The sequence below is a fragment of the Aethalodelphis obliquidens genome, unplaced genomic scaffold, assembly GCF_003676395.1.
Source record: "Aethalodelphis obliquidens isolate GAN/ISIS:26980383/991018 unplaced genomic scaffold, ASM367639v1 scaffold30, whole genome shotgun sequence".
Classification (NCBI taxonomy): Eukaryota; Metazoa; Chordata; class Mammalia; order Artiodactyla; family Delphinidae; genus Aethalodelphis; species Aethalodelphis obliquidens.
This window is the reverse complement of record NW_020837974.1, coordinates 200,603-212,399: the sequence shown is the minus strand read 5'-3', so window position 1 is coordinate 212,399 and position 11,797 is coordinate 200,603. Positions and strand designations below refer to the sequence as shown.

The following is an 11,797-nucleotide window of genomic DNA, read 5'->3' as shown; positions in this document are numbered from 1 at the left end:
GGCCAGGTGCTCTGCTAGGGCTGTTGTGAACGTGTGTTCCCAGCTCCACGGCCAGGTGCTCTGCTCGGGCTGCAGGATCCTCGATGGGTGCTTGTTCTGCTGCAGATGAAAGGGGTGCCTGTGAGCAGAGCTAGGGCTAGACTGAAGGTCCCTGTCCCTGGCTCCACCTCTGGCCCTGCCTGGCTGGACTCCCCAGGCACCTGTAGCCGGTGGGCGCTGAGTGGAGCCCCTTCCCCCACTGGGTCGGCCAGACCCCCAGCACCCAGCCCTCTTGAGTTGGTGGCTTGTCCCTAGAGGCCACTGAGGGTGCACATGCAGGAGGAGGGGGCCCTCAGGAGGTGGGGGCATCTGAGACACCGCCCCCCCGCCCCCCTGCCTCCTGGCACTGGGGTGAAGGCGGCTGTCCCTGCTCTGTGTTGGCTGCAGGGGTTGTGTGAGCCCCCGGGGTGTTGGGGGTTTTTCAGCCCTTCGCCCCCAGGGTGGGCTCCCCACAGCCCCCTTCCCCAGGGTCTCCCCTCCTGGCCCTCAAGCCCCTGCTCATCTCTGGGCCAGTCAGGTGCACCTGTTGGGGGCTGGGGTCTTTCTGCCTCTGCTGGACCGGGGGCTGTGTGACAGGCCCTGTTGGAGGAAGCTGTGGGCCATGGGGATGCTCCTGCCTGGGCCCCTGGGAGCTGCCGCAGCCCTGGGGCTTCCAGAACATTCACCGGGCTCTTGCCTCTGCAGAGGAAGCCATCCCCGCAGTCTGCAAGACCAGAACGGTCATTTATGAGATACCTCGGAGCCAGGTGGACCCCACGTCTGCCAACTTTCTGATCTGGCCCCCGTGCGTGGAGGTGAAGCGCTGTACCGGCTGCTGCAACACCAGCAGTGTCAAGTGCCAACCGTCCCGCGTCCACCACCGGAGTGTCAAGGTGAGCTCGGCGTGCCCCGGCCCCAGGGGTAGCCCCACCCAGCTGGGCAGCCGGCGTGCTGCTGAGCCGGAGGACGCTCCCGTTTCTCTGACAGGCGCACCGAGGCCGGGGGTGGAGCCGGGGCTTGGGTCATGGTCGGTCACGCGAAGCAAGTTTGGATCTCGTGTCGCAGTTGTTTGCCTCACTGACGGGTCTCGCGAGGTGTCCGGCGACTTAGCTGGGAGCTGCCTGACGTCTCCTCCAGGCCCTGGAGAGGCCTCACGAGCACTTCAGTGTGGGCTATGGTGCACGGCAAGGGGCTGGTGGGCCCCTCAGGGCCTCACCCTGCTGGAGACAGGAAGGGAACGCTGGGGTGGGACCTGGTGGGGGGGGAGGCTGGGGGTCGGGTGGGCTCAGGCGAGGGGCCAGGCGCTCTGCCTGCCATGCTGGACCTCCGTCCCTGTGTGAAATCTGGGAGGGCGCCCCCGTTCCACTGGACGTGTGTGTCAGTGGAGTGCTAGCCAGAAGGGTCCTTCTGGGGGTGCTGAGGTGCTGGGGGTCAGGCCGCACCCCTGTTGCGGGGGGTGTACTCTTACTTGGAGACCCACAGGCCCCATGGCTTGGGTTGGATGTCCTCGCCGCCCTCCTGGGGCCCCTGGGAGCCAGCACATGGCCAGTGCTTGCCATGAAGCCCTCTCCCAGGCAGGGGGCTGGCTGTGATGACCTCTGAGGGCAGCACCGGGGGCATGCACAGAGGTCAGGCTCACATGACACGTCCAGGAGCTCCTCCGCTGAGTCCTGGGGAAGATTCTGCTTCCTCGGGTCACTGGGCAGCCAGACTGGGGCCTGGCTTTTGGCCCGGTGGCTGGAAGCCTTTCCCGGCCTTGGCCTGCTCCCCTCCGGCTGCACTTGCCTCTCGTGTGGAATGGGTCTGAGGCGCTGGGACTCAGGCTCTGGGACTGTGGAACTCCCATGGGGGCAGCTGGCCTTGCTATTTGGAGGCAAGGTTCCCTGCTTCTGGGTGTCAGTCTTTCTCTTTTCCAAAGAGCAGGTTGGAGGGAGGCTTCTAGACTGTCTCCTGGCTTCTCCGAAGTGTGGCTGAGGCTGGAGAATTCTGGGGGGGTTCCTGTCTAGAGGAGGGGCTGCCCCCCCCACCTGCCGGAAGCTGGGTCTGGGTGGGTCATGATCCCACGTGACCCTGGGGGCGTGGACTTGGCACCTTCCACGAGGAGCAGCCCCGCCCCCTCTCAGCTGGGCCTCCAGTGGCAGGGGGTCCATCTTTCCCGGAAGGAGGCCTTCGCTTGTGGGGTGCAGTAGAATTCATTTCTCCACTAGGAATGATTTCAGATCCCCTGTGAGTCAGTGAGTCTAGGCCTGTCAAGCCGGCCGCTGGCCCCCGAGTGAGGTGCGGGGTTAAGGACCCTGTAGCCGGCACGTGAGAAGCACTTTAGACTTGTAACTGGGACTTCACTTGACCTTGGGGACTTGGTCCTCTGCGTGCTTTGGGTGTTGAGTAAGCAAATTCCGCGCCTGCTGCCCCACGGTCTCAGGCAGACGCTCCCCTTGGGGCTGAGTTGCCCCTGGAGTGCTTGCCTGGGGCGCCGGCTTCCGCCTCAGGGCTCCAGACTCGGGCGTTAGGGCCCCCAGCCCAGCACTGCATCCCCACTGCCCCCGCTGATTCCTCTTCCTCAGTTAAAGGAGGAAACTGAGGTCTAACCGCCCTGCCTGTGGGGTCTCTGCCGCCAGCCCGGCCAGCCCGCCTCTGCTTCCTTGGGTCTGGGGGTCCTCGCTTGTGGCGTGTTGGAGGGGTCTTATGAGCCCCAAGAAGCTGGGTAACTGAGGTCTTTCTCTCTTGGGCATGGGGGTGGGGTGCCCAAGATTAGACTGTCCTGCAGGTGGGCTTTGGGGCCTGTCCTTAGGGCATGAGACAGGGGCTTGGAGGCACAGGGGAGCGGGAAGGGAGTGGGGCTCTCTGCTCGGGGGCTCCAGCCTTTGGGGATCCCCCAGTGCTCCCACCCCGGCTTCCCGCAGTGTGAGGACCAGGGCGTGTTCGGTCCTGGGATGGGCATTAACCCCGCCTCTCTGCCCTGGTCCACCCTGAGGGCGGGTAGGTGTGCAGAGCTCCTCGGGGATCCTAGCGGCACAGTGGGTGAGGATGGGTGGTCCACCTCCGCTTGGGCACAGGCCCGGGGCTCCCCCATGGGCCTCCGTCTGCCCAGAGGGCTCAGTCCTGCAGCCAGGGGCCAGGCAGCCTGGCTCCACGTCGGAGGCCCTGCCCCCCTCAGACCCGGTCCCCTTCCTCCGTCTCCTTCTTCAGGGAAGGCATCCCCTCCCTGCCCACCCATCCGAAGGTTGGCAGGAAAACATCCAGCCCCAGACACTGGGGGTTCTGGCAGAGAGGAGACAGAGGCCAGTGGGAACAGGAGGCCCCTTGTGGGGGCTGGCCTGGCCCCCCAGCCTGTCCAGGAGCCCTTCCTGTTCCGTTCGGGGTTGAGGCCGAGCAGGGAGGGGGCCCCTGGGAACCCCAGGCTGGGTGCGGTGTGATGACTGCTGGGGGTCGGTAGGGATGACGCCCTCCGGGTCGTGCACGGTCAGAGGCGCCCCTTATTGGAGGGAGATAACGGTGAGGTCGGGAGTGGTTGCCCTCCTGAGGCCCAGGTGGCCGAATGGCGCAAGGTGTCCTCAGCTGAAGGCAGCCCCCAGGCCCTGGGTCAGGACACGCCCCCCAGCTCCCCACCGTGACCTCCGTGAGGCGTTTTGTGCCCACAGCTCGCTGGCGGCCTTGGCCCTCCAGGGCCTGCCCTCGGGGTGGCATCTGGAGCGGGCCCCGGCACGCCTGCAGGCCCTCCAGCGTTGCCAGGTGGGCAGGGGTCCCGGGGGCCGACTTCCCTGCCCTCTGCTCAGCGTGGTCAGCGCTTGGGGTCTTCCCCGCAGTGCAGACCCCGGGCCGGGCTGGCAGTGGCTTGGGGTGAAGGAGCAGCTCTGAGCAGCCATGTCCCCACCTGCGGGCGGGCCTCCAGCCTCTCACACGGTGGCGGTGTCGGGCTCCATTTGCTTCAGGGCAGCCCGTGGGCCAGGCCTCCAGAAGCCCGGACCCAGCTCTGTGGTCATGCCCAGGGTGGTCGTCTGCAGCTCTGCTTTGCTAGACCTCAGGCTTCTGGAAAGTGGGTCTGGCGTGTCCACCTGGGATGTCCAGTAATGGGTCTCTGCACCCAGTATTGGACTGGGGGGTCGCTTTGGGTGGGAGGTCCCAGCTGGGGCCCCATGAGCCATTGCTGTTTGGGGAGCTAGTTTGGGGCTTTGGGGGGAAAGCAGTGGCAGTGGCAGTGAGTCTCAGGTAAAGGGCCCCTGAGTCCCTCCCCTCTGGTGGGTAGGGATGCCCTACCCTTGCCCGGGGGGAGCCCTAGCGGTCGGGGAGGCCAGCGCCTTGGAAGGTGGGCATGCTCCTAGGCCCTGGAGCTGGGTCGCTTTCTCTGTGCCATTGTAGCCCCTAAGCCGGGCCTGGAGGAGGACCACCGCCTGGGAGCCAGGTCGAGGTCTGTGGGCCGTGACCCCAGAGCCCTCACCCAGTAGACTCAGGGTGTCCCCCGGCTAAGCGGTGAGCCCAGGGCCTCCTCCTGGGGAAACAAGCCCTGTTCACGCTGCCCCAGTTTCCCCGACTGTAAAGCGGGCCGCTGCTGTGCCCTCAGGGTAGGCCTGGCACGTGGGGTTCAGCAGATACTGGTGTTTATTCTGGGTGGCACGCTGATAATCTGGGGGGTCCCCTGCAGGGCATGGCTCTCCCTGGCCCTCCTGGGGGCGTCCTGCCTCATAGCAGCCCAGCTCGGGGGGCCAGTGAGCGGCAGGAACTCAAGGCCCTGCTTGGAAGGGTGACGGCATTGTTGGATGGCGTCTCCTGTGGGTCTGCTCCGGGAACATGCGGGTGGGGTGTTCGTGACACAGCAGCTCCGTGGTGGGGAATCTGAATGTCAGGTTTTTCAGGTGCAGCCCAGGCTCCCAAGACAAACAGCGGGAAGGAGGGGGGGATGTGGGGCCCCAGTAGGCTCCAGTATGGGTCTGGGGCCCGAGGCAGTGGGATGGGGTCCCAAGGGTGTCAGCGTCTTGATCTGTGGCCTTGGCTATTGTGCAGGACGCTTTTGAGAATTTAATGCTCACAGCGTGTTCTTGGGGGAGAAAATGTAGCCATTTCCTGGCCAGACAGAGGTGCCTGACCGGCCTGGAACCCTTGCACGCCCAGAAGCAGGTGCCACCGAAAATTCCTGTTTGTTTTTCTTTGATAAGAAAAATAAGACTTTTCTCTAAAGACTTGAGCAGCTGGTGTCATGTGCCCTTCACCAAGGGGCCCACGGGGGACAGCGCCGCTGGACCGTGCACGGGTCCCATGGCCAGTCTGTCTGGTGGGTGGCAAGCCCGCCCCCGTGCCTGGGGCCCTGGGTCCTCGTACCTTCCCCGCAGAGGAAACCGGGGAGGTGCCCAGAAGGTGTAGCCACGTGGCCATGCCAGGCCTGGACGGGGGTCCCCCATCTTCTGGCCTCCAGGCCCTTTGTGAAGGACTGTCCCTGGGCTGGGGGCTTCTGCTCGTGGCCCGGGGCCCCGTTCACGTTGGCCAGCTCTGGACCACGAGCCAGGCTCCCCCGGGGCCTCCACGTGCCCAGGGTGAATGCTGGGTGGGCTCTGCTCCCTTCCTGCCTGTCTCCCCGGGAGAACGGCGAGGGGTGGAGTGGGTGTCCCTGAGGGCCATCCCGGGAACTGGGACCCGGGCAAGGTTGCAGGGCTGGGCCCGGCCCCACGTCAGGTGGCCGAGGGGTTCTCGTCTGGAGTCTATGGCAGGCCAGAATGTGCGTCCAGACCGACAGCCTCCCCATGAGCCCCGAGGGCTGCACGCTCCTCCGCGGGCCTCGGGGGGACAGGAGGGAGGGCGACACCCGAGCCGCAGACCACGAGCAGTAGCCCTGCTCCTCAGCTGCTGATAGGCAAGTACACATTGTCCCAGAGGTCCCTAAAACGTGGCCGCAAACACCTTCCTTCACCCAGAGCTCCCACCTTGAGTGCGTCCCTTCGGGCCTTCTCCTGGCGTGTGTGAGCCCTTTAGGTTTATTTTAAGTTAAAATAGGACCAGGGACTTCCCTGGTGGTCCCGTAGCCAAGACTCTAGGCTCCCAATGCAGGGGGCCTGGGTTCGATCCCTGGTCAGGGAACTAGATCCCACGTGTCGCAACTAAGAGTTCACATGCTGCAACTAAAAGATCCTGCATGCTGTAGCTAAGACGCGGGCGCAGCTAAATAAATAAATAAATATTAAACGAAAAGTGGGACCAAACCGCAAATGCCGCGCCAGAGCTTGCCGCTTCCTCCCCGAAGACCCTGCTTTTCCCACTGGGAGGAGCCCAGAGGTCAGCAGTCGGGCTGCCCGCACCCCGGGTGGGGCCCGGCACCTCCCCACCCCCAGGGCTGCGTGCACTTGTCCATAGCAGGCCGCTGTCTCGGCAGGTGGCCAAGGTGGAGTACGTCAGGAAGAAGCCAAAGTTAAAAGAGGTGCAGGTGCGGCTGGAGGAGCACCTGGAATGCACGTGCGCGAGCGCCAGCCCGAGCCCCGGCCACCGGGAAGAGGAGGCGGGTAAGGGGCGCCGTCCTGCTGCTGCAGCGGAGGGTCCGGAGCCTGGCTTCTGTGGCCGCGTCCGGCGGGCTCGGTGGGTGGGTGGGTGGGTGGGGGAGGCGGGATCGGGGGCTGTAGCCAAGGCCCGTTTACTAAGCTGCCCTTGTGGCCTGGGACCTGCTGGGGAGGGAGGGAGGTCTGGCCACTGTGCGGGTCCAGTCACCCGCCCAGCTGGTGGGGGGAGCGGGTGAGATGCGGCCGAGGAAGGGCCCTGTCCCCGGCGGGTGGTGGGCGCTGGCCGCGGCGTTGCCAGTCAGGGTCCTGGCCTCCCCCGGGGCAGACTTTGCCCAGAGCAGCCCGGCGTCGTGACCGCCGTGTTGGGCCAGCTTGAGGGGACCAGGAAGTGTCTCCGTGCCAGCGCCGTCGAGTTGTTTTACAGAAAGACAAACACCCCAGGTATTTACGGCTTCAGTTTCCACCCCACAGCCCTCCCTTAGGCCCTCTCACCCTCCCTGCCCTTCTGTCAACAGGAAGGCGTAGGGAGTCAGGTAAAAAACGGAAAAGAAAAAGGTTAAAACCCACCTAACGCGGTCCACCAGGTAGGAGCCGGCCGCCGGCCATGCCGCAGTCCTGGGGTGGGAGGCGCAGCGACTGATCACTCGGCGAATCACCCCGAAGGCGAGGACGCGCCCTGATTGGCCTTGATCCGTCCGCGAGCTTCTGCTGTCTGGCTGGGCTGCGGGTCTCCGCATTCCCATCCCCAACCCCTCCCCTCCCGCTGCTCGGGACACCTGGCCCATGGCTCCCTCCTGCTCCGGGGCCCCTGCTCTGGCTTTGGTCCTTGTTGATTGGGGAGGCAAAGGCATCACACAAGCGGAGTGATCTGGGTTCCCTGAGCAGCAATGGGGTAGCTCTGACGTTTACTCGCTGGGATCACCTCGGACAGGTTACCCACCTCCTTTGACAGATGAAAAAACTGAGGCTTAGAGGGATTACAGATGAAGATTGTTGAAGGCTGAGTAGATCCTGTCTGAAAATGCTTTGTAAACGTACAGAGCTGTTTGCTACTGTGTTGGCAGTTGTGTTTGGCTGCTAATAACATGCCAGAAACAGGGTTGAGATAAGGTAGGGAGACCAGAGCATGTATGGCAGTCTCAGGGACCCACTTCTTTCCAGGACTAGTGGTGTCCATCCTCAGAGTTGCCTCATGACCCGAGATGGCTGCCAAAGCTCCAGAAATCACGTTACACTCCAGGCCTGGAAGAAAGATTATGGTGGGGACTGGGGACAATGGTGAAAGGACCCAGTGACTTTTGCTTTGATCTCATTGGCCACCCCTCTGCTGTAAGGGGGCCTGGGAAAGGTGGTCTTTCAGAGGGGCTTCCCAGGAGAAAGTGGCTGTGGGCAACCATGGAGGAGGCAGTTTTAAGCCTTCCTGGTCCTTCGTGTTGGCCTGTCTGGCTCTGCAGAGCCTGGTCCTTGCTTCTGGGCATGTGGGAGCCCATGGCATCCAAAACAAATAGTTGTGAGAGGAATTCTTGGAGACAGGTGCCCGGGAGCCCAGGCTCCAGCTGAGTGATGTGTGACTGCAGAACGCTGCCAGGTCAGGAGTTTCTGAGGCCCGTAGGTCACGTCCCTTCAGGAGGATCCTCTGGGGAGGAAAGGTCCACGTGGACAGATCTTGAAGCAGCCCCAAAACGACTGCTCAGCCTTGGCTTTTGGGTCCCCAGGGTGTGGTGCAGGGGCTGGTTTTATACCTGCCTGTGCTGCCAAGTTCATGACCACTGGGCTTAGCCTCCATGGGCTAGCTGATGATTGATACCCCAAAGGGAGGGGCAGGCGTCCCTGCCTCCCTGCTAGCGTTCAGGCTGTGGGCATGTGGTGGTACAAGTGTTGGGATGAGCAACAGACAGGCGACGTAGGGTGGGGAAGAGCTGCTCTTAGCTTAGCTCAGTGTAGCTCTGCCTGGTCACAGAGACCCCTCTGTCTTGCTGGTGGCATCCATCCTCAGGGTTGCCTCATGGCCCAAGATGGCTGCAGGATCTCCAGAAATCACATCAAGCTGTAGGCTGGAAGAAAGAAGAAGGTGAGGAGACAGGCATAAGAACCTTTCTGGGCCTCAGTTTTCCCTATCTGTACAATGGGAGAATGGGGTTTGCTATGAAGCTGTGTACTGTGAGATCCCAAGAGCCTAGTCCCAATTCTGGTCAGGATGTTACAGAAAGGGTAATGAGGCATATTTGATTTGAAAATTTTAATAAAAGCTCTGAATCCTACGACTTGCCACGAGGCGTGTGTGTGTGTGTGTGTGCGCGCGCGTGTGCGCACACCCCTGATTGGCTTAAATGTTTCACACAATCGACGTCACTCAGCGGTGTGTGTGCTCGTGGCCTCTCAGCGTCTGTCTCTCCCCTCTGCCTGCAGATGTGAGGTGAGGATCAGCCAGCAGCCCTTTTCCGGGACACGGATGTACATGGCGTGTTACATTCCTGAACCTACTATGTACGGTGCTTATTGCCAGCGTGGTCTTTGTTCTCCTCCGTGAAAACTGTCTCCATGCACACTCTGGAGAACAAAGAGACAGTATACGTTGTTTATGTGACATCAAAGCAAGTATTGTAGCACTCGGTGAAACAATAAGAAGCTTCCTTGTCAAAAAAAAGAGAGCAAACAAAACCACGAAACATGACAAACAAAACTCACTCACAAAAATATCTAAACATTTGCCGGAATGGAGGGACGCCCCGAGGGATGGAAGTGACAGACGTCTCGGCAGACTGGATCTCTTTCCAGGGTGGTCACAGGTGCTTTGGCCAAGGACACAGAGCCTGCTTTCTGAAGGCTGCGATCGGATGCCGCCGGGCTCTGCAGGGGCACGCAGGAGCCAGGAATGTCTCGGAAACCACATCTCCTTGCTGTAGTGTTTAAGTCTATACAGAAACCTTCCTGAGAGCCTTAAGTGGATTTTTTTTTACACCATAAAGTGATTATTAAGCTTTCCTTTCTACTCTTTGCCTAGCTTTTTTTTTTTTTTTTTAATTATCTCTTGGGTGACATTTACACCGATAACACCAGGCTGCAGTAACAGTCAGGACGGTGGGACGGTACCTTTCCTAGCAGGATGCAAACAAATGAGATGTATTAAAATAAACATGGTATACCCACCTATGCATCATTTCCTAAATGTTTCTGCCTTCACGTGTTTCTTCCTTGCCCCATTTTACTCACTTTTTAATTTAAGCCATTTCGAGAGAACTGCGTGAACCAATCACATGCCGTCCCCAGGCCTCTTGCCCTGAGTCCCTCCCACCTGCTGCGGCCAGGCCTGGGGATGTGGCTTTCCAGAGTGGCTGCAGGGTTGCTCCCTGCTGCTGCCGCTGGTGTTTGGACAGAACCTAAACTCTTTATTTTTCGTAAGATGTTACGCTTTACGTGTATTCAACAGAAATTATGTGTGTGTGTTGTTTTTTTGATTTTGTTTTTTTGTAAAGGTGAAGTTTGTATTTTTGTCTAATATTACCAGTTTTATATACCTGAGAGCCTGCCATGTTTTTTTTTGAACCAAAAGGAAAAAACAAACCCACCAACAAAATGCATACATGTGAAAAGCATTTGTGGCCACGTTTTTCTAGTTGCGTAGCCGAGTCCATGCCCTGTCTGTCACGTGGCCCATGGCCCGTGGCCCGTGGCCCGGGTGCTGGAGCTCCCGGGTGATGACTGGGAGATGACAGCGTCCTGGGCTGGCCGGTGATCCCAGGCCTGCCCGTGGGATTCCAGAAGCTACGGGAACCGGCCAAAGGAGCTGTCCTGCTGGCGCACGTGGCCTCACGGAGGCGGAGCCGTGCATCCCCTCAGACGCCGAGTGGACGAGGAAGACCTGACCCCACAGAGCGCGTTGACCGCGGTGTCTGCGCGTGTACCAGTGGACACGGTCAGCCTTACGTCGCCCGCGGCCTACTGCTCCTGTCCTCATTGCCTCAGGGCTCCTGAGACCGTCAGGATCCCTTTGTTGCCGTGGGATCATCTCTGGTGATAGTGTCCCCGGGGTTCAGCTGTTCATGGAGATTCTGTAAAGGAGCGTCTTCAGCGCATCTGCAGGGTGTGGTCTCGGCTGCAGCGTGACGCCTTTCAGCGAGAGCGCGTGGGGGTGGGGGTGGGCGCAGGTGGCGTGGCCCCGGCCCCCCACAGGGGAGCGCCCCCTGTGCAGGTGCTGTGAGGGGTGCCCGCTGCCTCCAGCCCCGTGGCTGGCGCCCTGGGGCTGCGCCGTGCTCGACGCTGTGCTGCGGATACGTGTCTGATGCTAGATGTATAAACGTGATCTGTGTATTTACGTCCCGTGAGATGCTGAGAACACTGCTCAGTTTTTCTTTCTTTGTGCAAAGCCATCTGATGAATGGTCTGTCCATTAAAGAGATGGCGCAGAAAGGCCTGGTGTGCTTTTGGGGAGGAGGAATGTCCCAGAAGGGGAGGAGGGCCTTGGCGGTGGTGCTGGAGGATGTTGGTGGGGGGGCTGTCACTGTGTCACACAGAACGGAGGGTCTCGGGCCAGCTCCCCATTCCCAGATGATGGCAGAAGGCCCTGCGGCCTCAGCTCTGGTGGCTGCCTGGCGCCCGTCCAGTCCGAGGACTCCTGAGGGCCCCAGGCGAGCCTACCTGCGCCCCATCAACCACTGAGGGGTTCAGGTGGCCCCCTCGGCTGGTTCGGCTCCCTTGTCCCATGTGTGTGTGGGTGGAATTCCACTGGAAGCACTAGATACTGGGGAGGAGAGGTTCCCCTAAGGAATCGGGGCGCCATTCAAAGATGTGGCTATACAGTGGGGTGCTGGGTGGAGCCTTAACCTGGGCCCCCAAAGCAGAGCCCAAGAAGGGCTGGGGGGCAGAAAGCTTATTGGAGGGGGAATCCAGGAGTGAAATTGTGCAGCGGGGAGTTGGACTTCATCTGGGGGGCGTGTCAGAGCTGTCTGCCCAGGCTGTGCACACGATGCCTGGCCTCCTGCAAGGTCCCTCCTGTGGCCTTGCCAGAGGTGGGCAGGAGGTCGGGGGATGCCCGTGGGGCTGAGTTGGAGAGCTGGGAGGATGCTGTGGACACAGGGCTGTCTGTGGCAGCCCCACAAAACCACGAGTGCAGGGCTGTGCCCGCAACTCGGGGACGTGTCCCAGACCCTCCACGGCCACCTGTCACCCGCACTTTGTAGCGCGCCCACCTCTGTGCCACCCCAGCCCCCTGCCCTCCAAAGCAGCGGCACCCCACCCTTCCCCCCCCCGTCCTCTCTGAGAGTGACGTATGAAGCCTGGGGGGCCTTGGGCCCTGC

At 61.4% G+C, this 11,797-nt stretch overlaps 1 protein-coding gene across 1 annotated transcript in view; it reads left to right on the top strand.

Annotated features, from left to right (window-relative positions):
* PDGFA (platelet derived growth factor subunit A) overlaps window positions 1-10,017 on the top strand; it is a 15,330-nt gene extending 5,313 nt beyond the window's left edge. The window contains exons 2-5 of the mRNA XM_027125497.1: window positions 439-911; window positions 6,380-6,506; window positions 7,016-7,084; window positions 8,910-10,017. Of these exons, the coding sequence (XP_026981298.1) occupies window positions 439-911; window positions 6,380-6,506; window positions 7,016-7,071 (656 nt within the window). The 3' untranslated portion in view covers window positions 7,072-7,084; window positions 8,910-10,017. The remainder of the gene's footprint in view (window positions 1-438; window positions 912-6,379; window positions 6,507-7,015; window positions 7,085-8,909) is intronic.
* Window positions 10,018-11,797: the final 1,780 nt, after the last annotated feature.